This window comes from Gopherus evgoodei, chromosome 4 (assembly GCF_007399415.2).
Source record: "Gopherus evgoodei ecotype Sinaloan lineage chromosome 4, rGopEvg1_v1.p, whole genome shotgun sequence".
Classification (NCBI taxonomy): Eukaryota; Metazoa; Chordata; order Testudines; family Testudinidae; genus Gopherus; species Gopherus evgoodei.
In genome coordinates, this window is record NC_044325.1 from 62,159,165 (window position 1) to 62,178,468 (window position 19,304).

Consider the following 19,304-nt stretch of genomic DNA (forward strand, 5'->3'; position numbering starts at 1 on the left):
CAGGTTCTTATGTTCTGTGCGCAAAACTAAGGATTTTAAGGAAGATATATGAAATAAAATATAGGGTGTAATGAAAGGAAACAAATTGCATTATTTAGATTATTTTGGTACACTTGCTCTTTTTAGGTACTTTCCACATAGTGAGTCTAGTGCCTGAAAGTTTAGTTAATATTTAATTGTCATAATCTCTGCATTACCCTTAGTAGACGTCAATCTCCCTCTTCAGGAGCTAGCCATGTGTCATGATTACAGGCAAGCCACGCCTTAGACCCCTTTTAGTCCCTCTTGAGGGCACCCCCTTTGGGGACAGATTTCATTACTTCCACACCTCTGGGTGGAACTATGTGGCCCTACCACTCAGACTATATCTCTGGACTGCAGTCCCGTTTACCAACTGTATTAACGTGAAAGGCCCAACACTGTTCAGCACCTATAAGCCCTTTTTCCTCACAGGACCTGTGCGCAGCAAGCTAATTAAAGCTGGTTCTGACAGATGGTTTAAACTCCCTCATAGATTTCTACCACAGCATCAACACCACCACCCGTTCATTAAACTCCTTCTGGAACACTCCCACACTAGCATCAACTTCCTGGACATCACTGTCAGCTTCAACAATAGAATCCTACAGACAACCATATGCAAGAAACCCAGAATTATCGCCACTCCTCCCTTCACAGATCCAGTAACTACCCCAAATATACCATGAAATCTATCATCAATACACAGGCACTCAGGTTAGGTACTACATAATATGCTCTGAGGAAAAAGTTCAGGATATACACCTTAACACACTTAAAACCACCTTCACCAAAAAAAGACACTCCATTAGAGAAGTAGTGGAATGGGCCATCCAAATACCCCAAAAGAACCTGCTTCAATACAGAAATAAAACCACCTCCGACTGCAGACCCCTATTGTTACTAACCACCCCACACTGGAACCCATACGGGGTATCAACAAACAATTGCAATCCATATTTGATGGGGATCCCCATCTTGAAAGAAATATTTCCTGAACCCCCACTTCTGGCCTTCAGACAACCCCTCCCCACTGCCTCTCCAAGAAACTCAGAAGCAAACTCCCCACATATCAGGACACACCAACTCAAAGTGGCACCAGACTGCCAGGACAACAGATGCAAAAGCCGCAGACATATCTCTACTGCTACAATGATCAACAACGTCCCCCATAATTTACCTTTCAAGATCCATAGATCATACACATGCCTATCACAACATGTGGTATACATCATTCTGTGCACTAAATGCCTCACTAACAACTATGTGGGTTAACCCAGACAATCACTGTGCTCTCAAATGAACACCCTATCATCAGTAGGTGAACACTTTTCACAAAGCAGTCACTCTATATACCTGTCAGTCCTCATCCTCAAAGGAAACCTGCACAACACCTTCAAAAGATGAACCTGGGAGCTTAAATTCATTATTCTGCTAGACACTAAAAATCATGGCCTGAAGAGAAACACTGGATTTATGGTTTATTATTACAACAACCTGTCACCCATTACCCCCCTCTTTTTGTCCTAGGACTGCAGAGATGTTAATGGGTCACTCTACCTTGAATGGTCCCTTACAATATGCGCTAACTATTTATGCTAAACAAATCTGTTCCATTTTGCATGTTGCTGTGATGCTGGGAGTACCTTTCCCAGACCTGAAGAAGAGCTCTGTGCGGCTCAAAAGCTTGTTTCTCATATCAACAGAAGTTGGTTCATCTTGTCTCTCTTATTTACCAAAGGGATAAAACAAAGAATCCTGTAACATATTCCACACACACACACACCCCACCAGCAAAACCTTAGTCTTTCTTTGCAAGCTTAGTGAGTTCCATTCAGCCCAGTTACTTCCATCTCTGGGTTGGGAGAGAAAGCCTACTTTCTGCACCTCCTTCTTAGTGTGTCTGCCTACATCTCTCCTTGGGGAGCTGCTGACAGCCCATTTGACCTCTGCTTCTTCCCTAGCAGGGCCAGCTCTGGCTTTTTTGCCACCCCAAGCAGCGAAGGGGAAAAAAAAAAAAAAAAAAAAAAAAGAAGCCGTGATCAGCGGCACTTCAGTGGAAGCTCAACCAGGCCGCTTCATTCCTTGGCGGCAATTCGCAGCGGGTCCTTCGCTCCCAGAGGGACCTGCCACTGAATTGCCGCAGAAGACCCGGACGTGCCTCCCCGTCCCATTTGCCGCCCCAAGCACCTGCTTCGTTCGCTGGTGCCTGGAGCTGGCCCTGTTCCCTAGGCCAGCATCTTTAAAGTTTTAGCAACTTGCTAGTTATAGCACTTCACTGATGATTTTTTCCTCTTGTTCATGAAGCTGCAGTTTTAAAATATACATCAAATGATTTTTTTCTTTTTGGAAGGGCAGGGGATTCCAGAAACTTTATTTATACGGTGTGGAGAATGAGGGAGTTCTGTACATTCTTCTTTTATAAATATCATGTGCACCTCAGTTTACCTGTGTAATATCCCTCATGGCTGCATTGAGTTAAATCAAAGGAGGCTGTGTGTGTGAAGGGGGGGACAAACAGGAAACCAAACAATGGCAAAACATAAGAGACATTATTAAGGGCACAAGAGAAAACTATCCCACTGTGTAGGAAAGATAGGAAGTATGGGAAAAGACCTCACTGGCTTAACCAGGAGCTCTTCAATGCTCTGAAACTCATAAGAGACCTTCTCCACTGCAACTTGAAACCATTGCTCCTTGTTCTGTCCTCTGCCACCACTGAGAACAGTCGAGCTCCATCCCCTTTGGAACCCCTGTTCAGGTAGTTGAAAGCTGCCATCAAATCCCCACACACACACACACACACTCTTTCGCAGACTAAATAACTAGTTCCCTCAGCCTCTCCTCATAAGTCATGTGCTCCAGCCCCCGATCATTTTTGTTAGTGCAGTGGAGGGTCTCTCCAATTTGTCCATATCCTTTCTGTAGTGGGGGGCCCCAAAACTGGATGCAATACTTCAGATGTGGCCTCACCAGTGCTGAATAGAGAGGAATCACTTCCCTCTAGTGCCACTGATCTGGAGATAGATATTGTCATCAAATTTGAAATAGTTGTGTGTAAGTATAAAGGCACAGAGCTCAGCAGCCAGTTGTGCTGTGGCATCACATCAGGGATAGTGTTCCTGACAGCTTGTATTCCATCTGTGTGTGGGATGTTTGTGTAGAGAGCCTCTACATCCATGGTGGCTAGGATGGTGTTTTCTGGGAGGTGACCAATCCATTGTAGTTTCCTCAGGAAATCAGTGGTGTCACGGAGATAGCTGGGAGTGCTGGTGGCATAGGGTCTGAGTAGAGAGTCCATATATCCAGACAGTCCTTCAGTGAGAGTGCCAATGCCCAAGATGATGGGGCGTCCAGGTTTTCCGGGTTTGTGGATCTTGGGTAGTAGATAGAATAACCCTGGTCGGGGCTCTAGGGGTATGTTGATTTCTTCTGGTGTTAGTGTAGGGAGTGTCCTGAGTAGATGCTGTAGTTTCTTAGTGTATTCCTCAGTGGGATATGATGGAAGTGGCCTGTAGAATTTGGTATTGGAGAGTTGTCTGGCAGCCTCCTTTTGGTAGTCAGACCTGTTCATGATGACAACGGCACCTCCTTTATCAGCCTCTTTGATGATAATGTCAGGGTGGTTTCTGAGGCTGTCGATGGCATTGCGTTCTGCACGACTTAGGTTGTGAGGCAAGCGATGTTGCTGTTCCACGATTTCTGCCTGTGCACGCCGGCGGAAGCATTCAATATATAGGTCCAGACTGTCATTTCGACCCTCAGGAGGAGTCCATGTGGAGTTCTTCTTCTAGTGCTGTTGGTGGGAGGGCACCTGTGTATCAGTGCACTGTTCAGTGTTGTCCTGGAAGTATTCTTTGAGTCGGAGATGGTGAAAGTAGGCTTCCAGATCGCCACAGAACTGTATCATGTTGGTGGGGGTGGCAGGGCAGAAAGAGAGTCCCCGAGATAGGACAGACTTTTCTTCTGGGCTGAGTGTGTAGTCGGATGGATTGACGATATTGCTGGGTGGGTTAGGGGTACTACGGTTGTGGCCCCATGTGGCAGGTAGGAGTTTAGACAGCTTACAGTCCTTTTCTCTTTGTAGAGAGGTGAAGTGAGTAATGTAGATCTCCTGTCTTATTTTAGTGAAGTCCGTTTGTATAGAAGTTTGGTTATTAATGAGAGTCTCCAGGTTGGAGAGCTCTTCTTTGATGTTTTCCTGTTTGCTCTATAGGATGCTGATCAGGTGGTTCCTCAGTTTTTTTGATAGAGTATGGCATAATCTCTCACTGTGGTCTGTGTAGTATGTAGATAGCAGTGAATTTTTTACCTTTAGTCCATTTGGTATGATGTCCATCCGTTTGCATTTGGAAAGGAAGATGATATCTGTCTGTATTTGTGCAAGTTTCTTCATGAGGTTGATGGATTTCCACTCCATACGGCTAAATGCAGTGCCTTGCATGGTGTCAAGTATCAGAGGGGTAGCCGTGTTAGTCTGGATCTGTAACAGCAGCAAAGAATCCTGTGGCACCTTATAGACTAACAGACGTTTTGGAGCATGAGCTTTCGTGGGTGAATACCCACTTCCTCAGATGCATGTAGTGGAAATTTCCAGGGGCAGGTATATATATGCTAGCAAGCAAGCTAGAGATAACGAGGTCAGTTCAATCAGGGAGGATGAGGCCCTGTTCTAGCAGTTGAGGTGTGAAAACCAAGAGAGGAGAAACTGGTTCTGTAGGGAAGGGGAGACTGGAAAAATTCCACCACGATTTCAACAGCTTCCACCCCACCATCAACCTCAGCCTGGACCAATCTACACGGGAGGTCCACTTTCTAGACACCAAGGTGCAAATAAGTGATGGTCACATTAACACCATCCTATATCGAAAACCTAACGACTGCTATGCCTACCTTCATGCCTCCAGCTTCCATCCCGGACACATCACACGATCCATTGTCTATAGCCAAGCACTGAGGTACAACCGCATCTGCTCTAACCCCTCAGACAGAGACCAACACCTACAAAATCTCCACCAAGCATTCTCAAAACTACAATACTCGCACGAGGAAATAAGGAAACAGATCAACAGAGCCAGACGTGTACCCAAAAGCCTCCTACTGCAAGACAAACCAAGAAAGAAACCAACAGGACTCCGCTGGCCATCACATACAGCCCCCAGCTAAAACCCCTCCAACGCATCATCAAGGATCTACAACCCATCCTGGACTATGATCCCACACTTTCACAGGCCTTGGGTGGCAGGCCAGTCCTTGCCCACAGACAACCTGCCAACCTGAAACATATTCTCACCAGTAACTGCACACCGCACCATAATAACTCTAGCTCAGGAACCAATCCATGCAACAAACCTCGATGCCAACTCTGCCCACATATCTACACCAGCGACACCATCACAGGACCTAACCAGATCAGCCACACCATCACCGGTTCATTCACCTGCACATCCACCAACGTAATATACGCCATCATATGCCAGCAATGCCCCTCTGCTATGTACATCGGCCAAACTGGACAGTCTCTACGGAAAAGGATAAATGGACACAAATCAGACATTAGGAATGGCAATATACAAAAACCTGTAGGAGAGCACTTCAACCTCCCTGGCCACACTATAGCAGACCTTAAGGTGGCCATCCTGCATCAAAAAAACTTCAGGACCAGACTTCAAAGAGAAACTGCTGAGCTTCAGTTTATCTGCAAATTTGACACCATCAGCTCAGGATTGAACAAAGACTGTGAATGGCTTGCCAACTACAGAACCAGTTTCTCCTCTCTTGGTTTTCACACCTCAACTGCTAGAACAGGGCCTTATCCTCCCGGATTGAACTGACCTCGTTATCTCTAGCTTGCTTGCTAGCATATATATACCTGCCCCTGGAAATTTCCACTATATGCATCTGAGGAAGTGGGTATTCACCCACGAAAGCTCATGCTCCAAAACGTCTGTTAGTCTATAAGGTGCCACAGGATTCTTTGCTGCTGTTACAGATCCAGACTAACACAGCTACCCCTTTGATACTTGTATTTTTAACATTAGCCATAAAGAAAAAAAATTACTGGAGCTGTTTGTGTAGAAAACTAAAGTCAAATACCAAAACCATTCACACTAAACAACCTCTTCACATATTAAAAGGAAAAACTAACATAAATACACCACCTACTGTTACAAGTCTTCCCACAAGTCATAGGTATTAAAGAAAAAAAATATTATACATCGCTCTTTAAAAAGAACTGTTATTGTTACATTTTCTTGTAGGGCTCAATCTACATATGGGTATTTAATGTAATGAGGCTGCTCACGTGAGTATTGATTTGTGGATCTGGTCCCTAGGCTTATATTACAGCTACAGTTTCACAGGGTTTGATCTTAAACATTACAAAGTAATTCCACACCACAGACACCTAATCCAGCCAGGGCTGGTGCAAGGATGTTTTGCACCCTAGGCGAAACTTCCACCTTGCAGACCCCCCCATGCCTCCGCCCTGAGGCGCTCCCCCCCGTCCTGAGGCACTCCCCTTGCGGCAGCTCCCCACCCCATCCTGAGGCACCCCCCCCCCCGCTCCAGCTCACTCCTGCTCCGCACATAAGCACCCTGACCACACTGTGGCTGCTTCACTTCTCCCGCCTCCCAGGCTTGCGGGGCCAATCAGCTTAGGTGGGAAAAGTGAAACAGCCACGGCATGCTCAGGGAGGAGGCGGGGCAGGGGTGAGCTGGGCGGGGAGTTCCCCTGTGTGCCGCCCCCCCTTCCCCTTACTTGCTGCAGGTGGCCCTCCCTGCACTCCCCTGCCCCAGCTCCCTCCGCCTAAATGCCGGCAGTGACCGGGGTGGCCGAAGATTCAGCCACCGCGGTCGCTGCCGAAGAAAATGGCGCCCCCCAAATCCCAGCGCCCTAGGCGACCGCCTAGGTTGCCTAAATGGTTGCACCAGCCCTGAATCCAGCAAATATTTAAGCATTTGCATAACTTTACCATGAGAAGTTAACAACATGCTTAAATGTTTGTAGGATTAGCTTCCATTTAAATGACCTGAACAAATAACAAACTATCAGAAGCTGAACCCTCTACATACTGAAATTACATTCAGCACAGTTCTATCTGCAATATCTGTACACAGCTGTTCTGTCAGATAGGAAGGATGATTCAGTGATTAGGGCACTATCCTGGAACTCAAGGCAGTGGGGTTCAATTCCCTGCTCTGTGTTACAGACTTCCTGTGTGACCTGGGGCTAGTCCCTTTGTCTCTCAGCTCGTTGTGACTCAGCCTCCTATCTGTAAAATGGAAATAGTCTAACTACCCTACCACACAGGGGTGTTGTGAGGATAACAGTGGAGGGAGATACTCAAGATATTATGATAATAAGAAGACATAAGTACTTAAAATAGTTAGTGATTCAGTGCAGCAGAGACATATACAGGAAGAATGGATTTTCAAAAACTAAGAGGCAGAAGTAGTTTTAGGTACTGTACCTGCTCCAAGCCCCCTGACCATTTTTGTTGATTAAAAAAAAAGTCTTTCCCTCCTTTTTTGTTGTGTGAAAGACCTGCACAGATAAAGGAAACTGACAAAGGCCCCAGACTGCAATCTAATCTGCAGATGCACCCTTGCACTTATGCCAAAGGGTCAGTTACTTCACTGGGGGTCTTGCTGGGTGAATCAGATTGCAAAATTTGCCAACTCTCATGATTTTATGACAAGTCTTGTGAAATTTAGTATTTTTCCTTAAAGCCAATTCCTGGGAAGACACCAATTACATGAAAGCAAGTTTTTAGCTCTCATGCCTGTAGAGAAAAATCTGAATAGATAACCCCATGCTATTCTAAAGCCTCAAGAAACAGAAGGCAAATGAATTGTTTTTAAAAAAAAATCTAACTTTTAAGCCTGATTTTTTTTTTTGGAGTCTGATTCATGAATGCCAATATTAGGAGTGGGGCTTAACTGAGTAATACATGTCATTACTTGTATTACAATAGCACCTACAGCCGTGGTTCCCAAACTTTAAACAACCTGTGAACCCCTTTCACTAAGATGTCTGTCTCGCAAATCCCCTCCTAAAAATGAATGTTTCCAGGGATTTTCTCCTTTACTTGTGTATAAATTATAAAAGCAGTGATCTTGGAAATATAAAATTAGTTTGTATGACATGCTTATTGCACACTATTACATTATTATTTATCGTTACAGTATTTTTTATTACATTATGAAAATGGCAACACTCTTCCAAGATCTCACTTTAGTAGCTTGTATCACTTTGAATAAGCCCGTTATAAGACAAGGCTCCTGTTTCATCAAGGAGTATCAGATGTGAAACAGCATGAAGATATTTAAGGAGGAACAATCAGAGTTGGCTTCTACACAAACATTCAGGTCTTGAGCAGTCCAGGCAAACAACACACATTACAACAATGCTTAAACTTGTTGTTCATAATAATTTTAAAAACAATACTAGCTGCCTATTTAATTAAAAAAAAAAACAGCAAAAAATATCCACTTCCCTTTCCCTTTCTTATAAGGATTCTTGAAGTTTAAACCTCCTCAGTGTGATAGATCCAAGAGCTAAGCAGATCAAAGCAAGTGTAAGTCCAGGGGCTCCAGGCTGCTGGCCCCCTCTTGTCTGGGGTCCCTAGGGACAATTCTGTCTGCCATTAGGGAATCTCCCCCCCCTCCCCCCGAGAACCTCCTGTAACATTTTGCGAACCCCCGTTTGGGAATCAGACCTAGAGACTTCGACAGAATCAGTGGATCCACTGTGCTAGGAACTTTACAAAGTCCTAGTAAGAGAATCCATACTACAAAGAGCTTTACAGTCTGAATAGACAAGACAGACAAAAGGCAGAAGAAAAGAAGAATTATCTCCATTTTACAGATAGGGAAAACTAAGGCCCAAAGAGTAAGTGACTTATTCAGTATCACACAGCAACGCTGTGGCAGAGCTAGAAATTGAACTTGAATATGAGTCCCAGTCCAATGTCTTTATCACAGGACTATTCTTATTCTGTATTCAGAAAGGAAACTATTCAGTATAACCATTTAAGCTAGACTAAAGAAATATGAATTGTTACCAGGGAGAAGTTAATTTTTAAAATCACCACCACCCAAATATATCCTAGCACCACTGAAAATATTCAGTCAGTTGTGTCCAAAAGACTGTAGCCTCATCCTGAGAGGTGGGGACCATCTGCAAGTCCCCTAGAACTCAGTCAAAGCCACAGGTGCTCAGTAGCTCTCAGGATCAGCTCCTATGTGAAAAGTCTCATCTTATTAAAATAAATTGGCTTTGCATGACTTACCTATTTGTGGCATTTTATTAAAATCTAATGTATTGATCTCCCAAACTGTATAAATTAAGATCACCCACAGGTATGAGAGACAAAACTGTTTCTAAATGCCTGTCTTGACTTGTCTCTTGAAAGAAAAGCAAATGTAATTGATAACAAAAATGCCACATTACAAATCCTTAGAAAGCAAATATATACAAATGGGTAATGTTATGTAATAATATATTAGCAGTTACTACCATGTATCTAAACTGTACATGATCTTAATTAAGTTTAATTTGTTAGCTATTACATGGCAAATAAGTACAATATCACATGGATAACTTACAGCACAAACATTTACAAAGGATTAAATTGAAATCTGCAGGAGACCAATGTAAAATTGACAGTCTCAAATATAAAAATTCAGTATCATTTACCCAAAACATTTTAAATTAATTTCTGTTATAATTACTGTATATCCCATTACCTTTGGGAATAAGAGCACAATCAATGCATTATCCTTTCATTTATTTGAATTCCCTAGGAAAAGTTTACTAAATAATACAAATGCATATCAAGGCAATTTCAACTAATTTTTGATAGCTGTGATCTATATTACAGAGAGCATCAGAAACCTTTAGAAAACTCGAAGGCACACTTTATTAATTCCACTTGAGAAGAAAGCAAAAACCTAAAATGACAACCAAGAGTTGCCTGTGTGGTAGTAATTTGTGACCACAGTAATTATTGTTTGGGTGTGGGTCACAGACTGCAGCCACCAGTAAACCCACATGACAGAAAAACTGCAACAATGCTTACTTACCCAACAGGGAGCCTATAAAGATGACAATTTGCACAGTGGTAGTGAAATGTCTGTAGGTTTGCTCCTCACTGTACTCTCCATTTTCCAAGGGTCCAATCCCATTGTAGCTTCTATTGTTCCACACAATTTGTGTATTAGATACATTCTTAATTTCTAAAGCTCTGGTGACATCCTGATAGAGGGCATGGTCACTTTCATTCCTTGAAATCCAGCTTTCATTGTACCCCATGGTGAGTGTTCTTTCTTCCTTCTCCCTACCTAATAATCACACATGATTGAACCAATGCTTTCCACTGAACAGAGCATACACGCAAAAGAACTGCTTTTGTGAATAAAGCCAAGTTGATTGTACCCAGCAAAGTCTTCACAGAATGTGTGTCCCGGAAAGCAGGCTTGACTTGTCATGTCTCTACCTCATGAATCATTATACTCAGGAAAGGAAAGAAGGGGGAAAAACATGACTCTGCCCTGCTATTACTTTTCCCATATTTCTTGTTTCTCCATGTCACAGTGTTTCCTCAGCATGTTTTACCGCAACAAAGATAAATGAGAAAAATCCAGTCCACACCATACATTGCCCTCCCAGCAGATCACAATAAAAACAACTTATCGTACATTAAAATAGGATTGGAAAATTTACAGAAAAATCAGCTGTTTTTCCCCCATTCTCAGTCTTTGCTTAGCTTTTTCACAAAAGAGAGGAAAAGCATCTCTTTTTCAGTGCCAAGTCCCTACAACTGTCCTAACGCACTATATCCACTTTTCTTACTGTGAAAAATGAATTAATTTTGCATATATGTTCTTGCTCACTTGATAGTAAGAAGATATTAAATTCCATTCAGAGGAAAATAAATGAATGTTCAATGGCTTCCACAGAGTACCAGCTGTTTCCCATAAAATATAATTTTTAAATCCTAAAACAGATACCACTCCAGTCTTCAATGAACCAAAAATACCACCACAATCCTATGTGACCTTCTGTGAGTGTACCCTCCAATCAAGCACAATTCTCTTTAAAAATTGTAATACATGACAGAGCATCCAAGTAATAGAATCAACATGCATTTCATCCATCTGTATTCTTGATGCTCCACAGATTGCAGAAAACCTTCAAGTCCTCAGAGCTTTCAGCAAGTCTGCTTGCAGCACTGGCTGCTTGCTGCTGCGTTCATAGAGATTCTAAAGAGAGATTAGATCACATGACCCTCAGCTGAACGCTTTGGTTTTTGATTGCAGCCATCTTGCTTTTGGAGCTGTCGGCTCAACGTGCCTGAGAAAGACAGAGGAAAAGCAGAAGTTTATTTTCTGAAGGGAGAAAGTTTCTGCCAATATCTACAATAATTCTAATATTAGGAGGGAGGGGGAAAGTATTTTATTGTCAGCTTCTGCTGGTAATTTTTATTTTGTTCAAAATTAGGAGTTTCCAAATTTATATTTGTGCAAACCAGTCCTGCAATGTCTAGGGTCAAATTTCCAAAAACCTGTCTTTAGCTGCATGAACATATCATCTGTTCATGCAGAGTAGGTAGCTTTTAACTGGCTGATGTAGGTGTTTGGACATGCAAATTCTGTTGTTTCATTGCACAAATAACAGTGCGTGCAAATTATAGGCAGTTGGGATAAAGTGATTTTACCAATTTTCTTTTAGATTGGGTGAAATTTTAGCTTCCTGGCTTATTAAAATCAAACTGAGTAATATCTTTTTGAAAATATATACTTTAAGGTTCCCAGTAAATTTACAAATGTTAACTTATTCAGATATATAGTTACATTTTTTTAAAAGTTACATTAATGTGGGCTGGTAAAGGGTTTCTCAGCTAGTGGCAATCAATTATTTCTTGTTGTAAAGATTGGTGAATTAATTTATTACATCTACATTTCCCTGTTGTGAATAGAGAACATAGCCAACAGACAACAGGTTACACAGGGATCATCTCACCTTCTGTGATCATGATTTCCTATGATAGCTATGTTCCACTAGAAAATTTAAACTGTCAACCTCAAAAGTGAACTCGTGTAGGAAAACCAACTTTCACAGTAATTGGTCAGCAAATCAGGAACTCTATCCCTGAAAGAATGGGGATGACTATAAACGTTAACTCCTCCAAAGAAAAACGCAACTCTCTTTATTCTAGCCTTCCCATAACACCAGATTTTAAAAAATATGATACAAAATAAACAAAATCTGTCATTCTTTAGTCTTAACTTAAACTTTATCTCTGGCGATTATGCATTATAATAGTCTTTAATTACATGATCACAGTGTATTTCTAGAGTCACACACCGATAAATTATGTTGGAAGAATATTAAGGTTACAAAGTTAAGCACTCAAAAGTTAGTAAATGCCAGAGTTAGAGTTACCTAACAATGTTATTTCAGTCCACTCGTAGGGATGCATTATGATAAAGTCCATAATTATGTGATCCACATCCAATTCCCCCTCCCAACTCCCACCCTCCCAAGACCCCTGCCTCATTCAGTGCATGGGACAGACATTGCTCACTATTCAATGTTTATTTCTCTCTTCATTTTAATATGTGTGGCCTCAGGTCTTATTTACAGCACACTATTCAATGTCTGCTCTGTAGTCAGAATTATTAATTTCCTCATGGGGTTTTCTATGGTGCTCATCACTATAGAATCAGAATGCTTCACAAAGATTGATGAATTTATTTTCACAGCACCTCTGTGAGATGGGGGCAAGGGCAGATATCCTCATTTTACAGCTGGGAAACTGCACCAGAAGGATTAAGTTCAAAAGTATCCATTAATTTTGGGTAAAATTTGAGACCCCTAGGACATGATTTTTCAGAGTTTCTTGGCAAAGTACTTTATATGTTCAAATTACAAGCTCCCAAGACTTCAGCTGTGGTTGTTCATCACTTCTGTAAATCAGATCCCAAAGTATCAAGTTAGGCACCAAGAAATTGACAAACATACAATTAGTAAAAGCAGCAAAGAGTCCGGTGGCACCTTATAGACTAACAGAAGTTTTGGAGCATGAGTATGAGCTTTCGTGGGTGAATACCCACTTTGTCGGATGCACTTGACACCATACAATTAGTGACTACCTGTGAAAAATTTAGTTGAAATGACTCACCTAGCATCACTAGGAACTCTTTGGCAAGGGTGTCACAGGGTGCTCTATTCACTGCTAGAGCGCCTCCTTCTGGTCATGTCTGGAGATTAGCTCTGCAGGCCAATGCCCCTTCCTGCAGTTGCACTGTTTCTCGCTGTGTCGGGACACACCTGCTCTTGCTTCATGGCTTGACCTTTGGCCAGGTCACTGTAGTTTCTCCTTCTGCATTCTCAAAGTCTCTCAGGACACATTGTTCCAGGCAGTCTTCTCTTTCATTGCCCCTTAATGGTGCCACTTCCCCAGCCCATGGATCCTACAACATGCAGTCAAGTTCTGCTCAATCCCAAGACTTACTGCCATATCGTTAGGTTGTTTTCTGCCTGGCTGTCTCTTACCCTGAAAGTGACTGCAGCCCTCTCTTTCTGCAGTCCCCTTCTGCTCTCAGCTAGTGGGCTTTATACAGGCCCCTCCTGTTCCTCTCCAGCTGCATTTCTGCTTTAATTAACCTTCATTACTCCCTGACTCCTCTTCCAGGTGCAACGTATGCAATTAATTGGCCCACCTAGACACCTTAACTCCTTCAGGCCTTGTGTGGGGTGGATCCCCCATCACAAGGGACGACAGAATCCAGTTCTCCAGGGCAGCATTAAACTGCCTTGACCTTGAGACCATCCTCTCTCTTCCTGCAGCCCTCACTCACTACACACCCTCCAATTTCTATAACAAATGAGGCAGGAGTCCTACTTCCTCCTTCTGTACACAAACCTGATTCACCCTCAGAGCATGTCCATCCTGCACATGGAAAGAGGCAGGGGTCCTGTGGAAAATATGTATGTGATCATATAGTTAAAGACTGTATCATAATGCACATGCTCAAGGAAACTGAGTTTAAGTTTCACAGGCAACCTTAATTCTGTCATTTTATAATTTTTGAGTGTTTGATTTTGCAACCTTAATAATGTTCTTTCAATGTATTTTGTGTGTGTAATTTCCTAGGTTTAAAAAATAAAAATTCCATCATGTGGCAGCATATCGATACCCACCTAGATCATTGACAGGATCAGAACATTTAGATCCACCACGCAGAATGTCATGTACAACTTACACATGGTAGGGTGCAGACAGGGCTGGCCTTACCGTGAGGCAAACTGAGGCGGCTGCCTCAGGTGCCAGACTTTGGGGGGGCACCACTAGGACCCAGAGTGTAGAAAATTGTGTCTGCTGCTGTTGCATATGTATTCTCTCTGCTCTAGATGCACAGATATGGTGGAGTGCTGTGCTGGAGGAAGGAGGGCACAAGAGATGTAACAGGCAGTAGAAAAGGTGAGAGGGAATAACAGAAAGCAGTAGAAGCTGCAGGGAGAGAGAGGAGGAGGAGCCTCTTATGTACCTCTCCAGCACCCCCAGGAGCCTGGACTGATTAACACCAGCTTCTTAGGGAGCTTCCTGTTTCCTGCTGCTTCCCTGAACCCACTTGAGAGAACAGGCAGTCAACTGAAGTAGTAGGAGCCAGTTAGGCCCTTAAGACGCTGATATCTTCCCTCACTCAGGCCTGCTACCAGCCTGCTTATTTGTCCCCTTCAACTGAGTGTTGAGAGCCACTATGGCTGGCACAGAACAGCAATCATGAGTGAAAGAAGAAAACACCCCTCTGGAGCAGCATTCAGAAAAAGAAAGAAAACAAAGGAAGCTTTTCTATCTAAGCAGGAAGGAGCTCTCCTGAGATACATAGACACAAATGTTCACAGTGAGCCTTCCGGTCCCAGTGAAGATATGAGTGGTGAGGTGATGCCTGATCTTCCAGTTAATCAGAGTGCAGGTGACCTGGCAGCTACTACAGCATCCATATCTCCATCTCAAATGGATGTAACCATGCACATTCCTGAAGAAAAGCATAGATCAGAGAAGAGTGTGGTGGAGGCACAAGAAACAGCTGCTGCTGAGTTTATTCCTTAAGTCTAGATGATCCAGGACTGTGGACCAACTTGAGCAGTAGCCTGAGGGTCTTCCTTGTACTGCATGGGCCACAGCAACTGAAAAAACTTAATGTTCCTCAAAAACAATGAAAATATAAGTTTCCATCCAACACATTACTGGCATGAAATTCCTAATGGTGACAAAGTGGAGAGGCCAATGGCTTATGTATTCAAAAACCCAGAATGCTGCACACTGTTTTTGTTGCAAACTCTTCCAGTCTAATGTTCCAGCCACATTGGGTTCTACAGGAACAAAGGACTGGAAAAATCTGGCATGCCTTGAGAAGGCAGGAAATCACCAGAGAGCATTCCATAGGTGGAAAGAGCTTGAGATGAGACTAAGGTTAAAGGCCACCATAGATGATCAGCATCAAGAGAGGATTGCATCAGAGTGTCTTTACTGGCAAAATATTCTGAAAAGGCTCATTGCCATTGTGAGGATACTTGCTACCCAAAACCTAGCATTACATGGCACTTCAGATCAGCTATATGTGCCAAACAATGGAAACTTCCTTAAAATTGTGAAGCTGATGGCTGAGTTTGAGACTGTGCTCCAGGAGCATCTAAGCAGAGTCACCACCCAAGAAATGTACACACACCACTACCTGGGAAAAACAATGCAAAATGAGATCATACAGTTACTGGCAACAAAAGTCAAACAGAAGATTGTGGCAGATCTGAAGTCAGCAAGATATTACTCTGTTATTCTGGACTGCACACCTGACATCAGCCATACGAAACAAATGACTTTAATGGTGCGTTTTGTAATAACAACAGAACCTAGTGAAAATGTCCCTTCAATGGTGAGTGTCAGAGAGCATTTTCTAGAATTTATTGACATTGATGATACTACAGGCAGGGCCAGTTCCAGCGTTTTTGCTTCCCCACGTAGGAAAAAAAAAAGGTGTGATCTGCAGCACTTCGGCGGCAGCTCTACCACGCAGCTTCATTCTTTGTCAACAATTCGGCGGTAGATCCTTCCCTCCAAGAGGGACTGAGGGACCCGTGGCCAAATTGCCGCCGAAGAGCTGGACCTGCCACCCCTTTCTGCTGGCCACCTCAAGCACCTGCTTGCTGCGCTGGCGCCTGGAGCCGGCCCTGACTACAGGAGCTGGTATGACAAATGTGCTTCTTAAAAAGCTGGAAGATACGGGAATTGCGATAGCTGACATGAGAGGTTAGGGCTACGATAATGGTGCCAACATGAGAGGAAAGAACAGAGGAGTGCAGACTTGGATCCGAGAGTTAAACCCTCGAAATTTTTTTGTCCCATGCAGGTCTCATTCATTGAACTTGGTGGTCAGTGATGCAGCATCAGCTTCTAGTGATGCTGCTGAATTTTATTTAATTCAAAGCATCTATGTATTTTTCTCTGCATCAACTCATCGATGGCAAATTTTGAAGCAACATCTGGGAACATCCTCTCTGATACTGAAACCACTGAGTGCCACATGATGGGAAAGTCGAGTTGAGGTGATAAAGCCTATCAAACACCAAATTGGGAAGACAGATGATGCCATAGTTGCCATTATGGAGGATAATGCTATGACAGGAACTGTTTGTGGGAGAACAGTGGCAGAGGGAAATGGAATCACCAGAAACATACATACTTCAAATTTCTATGTGGCTTAGTGTTGTGGCATGACATACTGTTTGAAAAAAATGTTGTAAGCAAGAGACGCCAAGGTGTTGACTTTGATATATCTGGAGCAATGGAACAACTGGACAAAGCAAAGTCATACCTACAATCTTACTGGTCAGATGAGGGATTTCAAAATGGTCTCAAGAGTGCACAGAAGTTGGCAGAGGAACTTCACACTGAAGCTATTTTCCCACCCATTCAAGAATACAAGAGTCACCGAAGAAGATATTTTGATTACGAAGTATGGGATAATTCCATAAGAGACCCCAAACAACAATACAAAGTTGAATTCTTTAACCAGGTGCTAGATTGTGCAATACAGTCAGTTGAAGAACATTTCATGCAGCTCAAGGAACACAGCAGTATATTTGGGATGTTGTATAATATTCCAAAACTCCTTACTATACCCAAAGAAGACCTACACCAACAATGCAGGGGACTAGAGACAGTGTTGACACATGATGACATGCGTGATATTGATGCGAGTGATTTAGGTGATGAACTGAAAGCCCTTTCAAGATACATTTCAGCAGGATCAACTCCAAAGGCTGTTCTGGAATATATGTGCTCAAATAAGATGACCACCCTCTTCCCAAATGCTTTTGTTGCTCTGCCCATACTTCTAACACTTCCTGTAACATTTGCCAGTGGAGAACGCAGCTTCTCCAAGCTGAAGTTAATAAAAACACATCTCCTCTCCACAATGACACAGGAGACGCTGGTTGGCCTTGCAACCATCTCAATAGACCATGAGCTGGCCCAGACTGTGGACCTTCAGCAGGAAGCAGTTCAAATCTCTGCAACCAAGAAGGCACAGAAAGCACCACTTTGATTATTCAAACAGATAAAAATTCCAATGTTAACTATGCAGACAAGAAAAGTTACATTTGCTGTTCAGGCATTTCAAAGTTAAGTGTTACTTAACATTTCTGAACAAGGAATTTTAAGTTGTTAGTTCTCCTTTATTGGGGTAGGTAGAAAAGCAGTACCATGAGAGAAGTAGAACAGGAAGAGGGGAGAATTGAGACCTTTCAAAGTTTTGGCCCAAGTGAGGGAGCATGGGTGCGTCATTTGAGCTCTCCGCCTCAGGTGGAAAATGTTGTGGGCTGGCCCTGGTTGCAGAGCTGCTGCTAGCAGGTCAGACTCCTATACCAGACAGACTGGCTACAGAGCTTCCTTCTCAAAGAGAGACTCTAGAGAGATGTGTTCAGTTTAAGTTCCTTTAATGTACTGGCAGGCATGGCTGAGGTTAGCTTAAATAAGGTATGTTATACTGGCACCTAGTGATGGCAGTATAATATAGTTTAGCAGTGCATTACATCTCCCCCTTTAAGTTTGGAATTCCTACCATTTACAAAATTTACACTATCATACCATCTTTAATGTTCAGTACGTCAGTCTGTTGAAGGTCTCTGAATCATACTGGATTTCTCATTACACAACATGAACACATAACTATTTGGTCATCTGGCTCTCCATTAGTTGCAATGACTGGCTGTTGTCCATTTGGAATCTTTGAGTCTTCTTCTGTTCTGCATATACCATCTGCAGATTCTTCTCCATTGACTGTTCTATCTCAGGAACAAACTGTAGATGTCTACAGTTTCTGTTGAACTCTCCACTGTCAGTCTCGATCACATATGATCTGGGCACAGAATTATTTTTCTTTACAACAGCTAGACTTGACCATCCTTTTTCTCCATCCAGTTTGCACAAACATGGTCACCAAGTTCTAGGCCCATTAGTTTTCTAACTGAGTGATGTCTTTTATAAAAATGTTTGTAAGCTCTTTCTGCCTTTGCATCCAATTTAGCTACTTTCTTCATGCCTGGTCACTTTGGAGATAGATTCTTTTCCAAAGTTGGAACAGTAGCTTTGAGTGATCTTCCCATCAGGAGCTGTGCCAGACTATGTCCAGTAGCTCAGCTGTTATTGGTGTTGATCTGTAATTCAAGAGCAATGATTGGATCTTCCCGGTGTAGGATTTTCTTGGCTGCCTGTACAGCTCTCTCAGCCTCTCCATTTGCTTGTGGGTAATGTGGGCTGCTAGTAATATGATCAAAATCATATTTTGTTTGGACTGATTTAAATTCTGCAGCAGTGAATTGTGGTCCATTGTGCATCACAAATTACTCTGGAATACAAAAGTGAGCAAAAATGCACTTCAGTTTCCTAATACACTGCAACAAGTTATGTCTTTCAAGTACATTATTTCTATATACCTGGAAAAATAGTCCACTCCATCCAAATATTGATGTCCTCTCAATTTGCATAAATCTGCAGCTAGTCTCTTCCAGGGTCTGTCTGGTAGAGGTGTTGTTATTCTATATGGTTCAGAATTGTCTCTGAAGGTTATTTGTACTGAATCTCCATTCCAAAGTCCAATATAATCAAATCATCTGTCACGTTCTTTCACCTTTCTCACTAGGCCCATCGTGGCTGCCACACTGTGGCTGAGAAGGTTGTTGGTCTTTGATCCTTTGATCACATGAATTCTGAATG

At 42.7% G+C, this 19,304-nt stretch overlaps 1 protein-coding gene across 1 annotated transcript in view; it reads right to left on the reverse strand.

Moving 5' to 3' along the window:
• GPR176 (G protein-coupled receptor 176) overlaps positions 1 to 10,858 on the reverse strand; it is a 66,046-nt gene extending 55,188 nt beyond the window's left edge. Inside the window, exon 1 of the mRNA XM_030562587.1 lies at positions 10,105 to 10,858. Coding sequence (XP_030418447.1) covers positions 10,105 to 10,333 — 229 coding nt within the window. The 5' untranslated portion in view covers positions 10,334 to 10,858. The remainder of the gene's footprint in view (positions 1 to 10,104) is intronic.
• Positions 10,859 to 19,304: the final 8,446 nt, after the last annotated feature.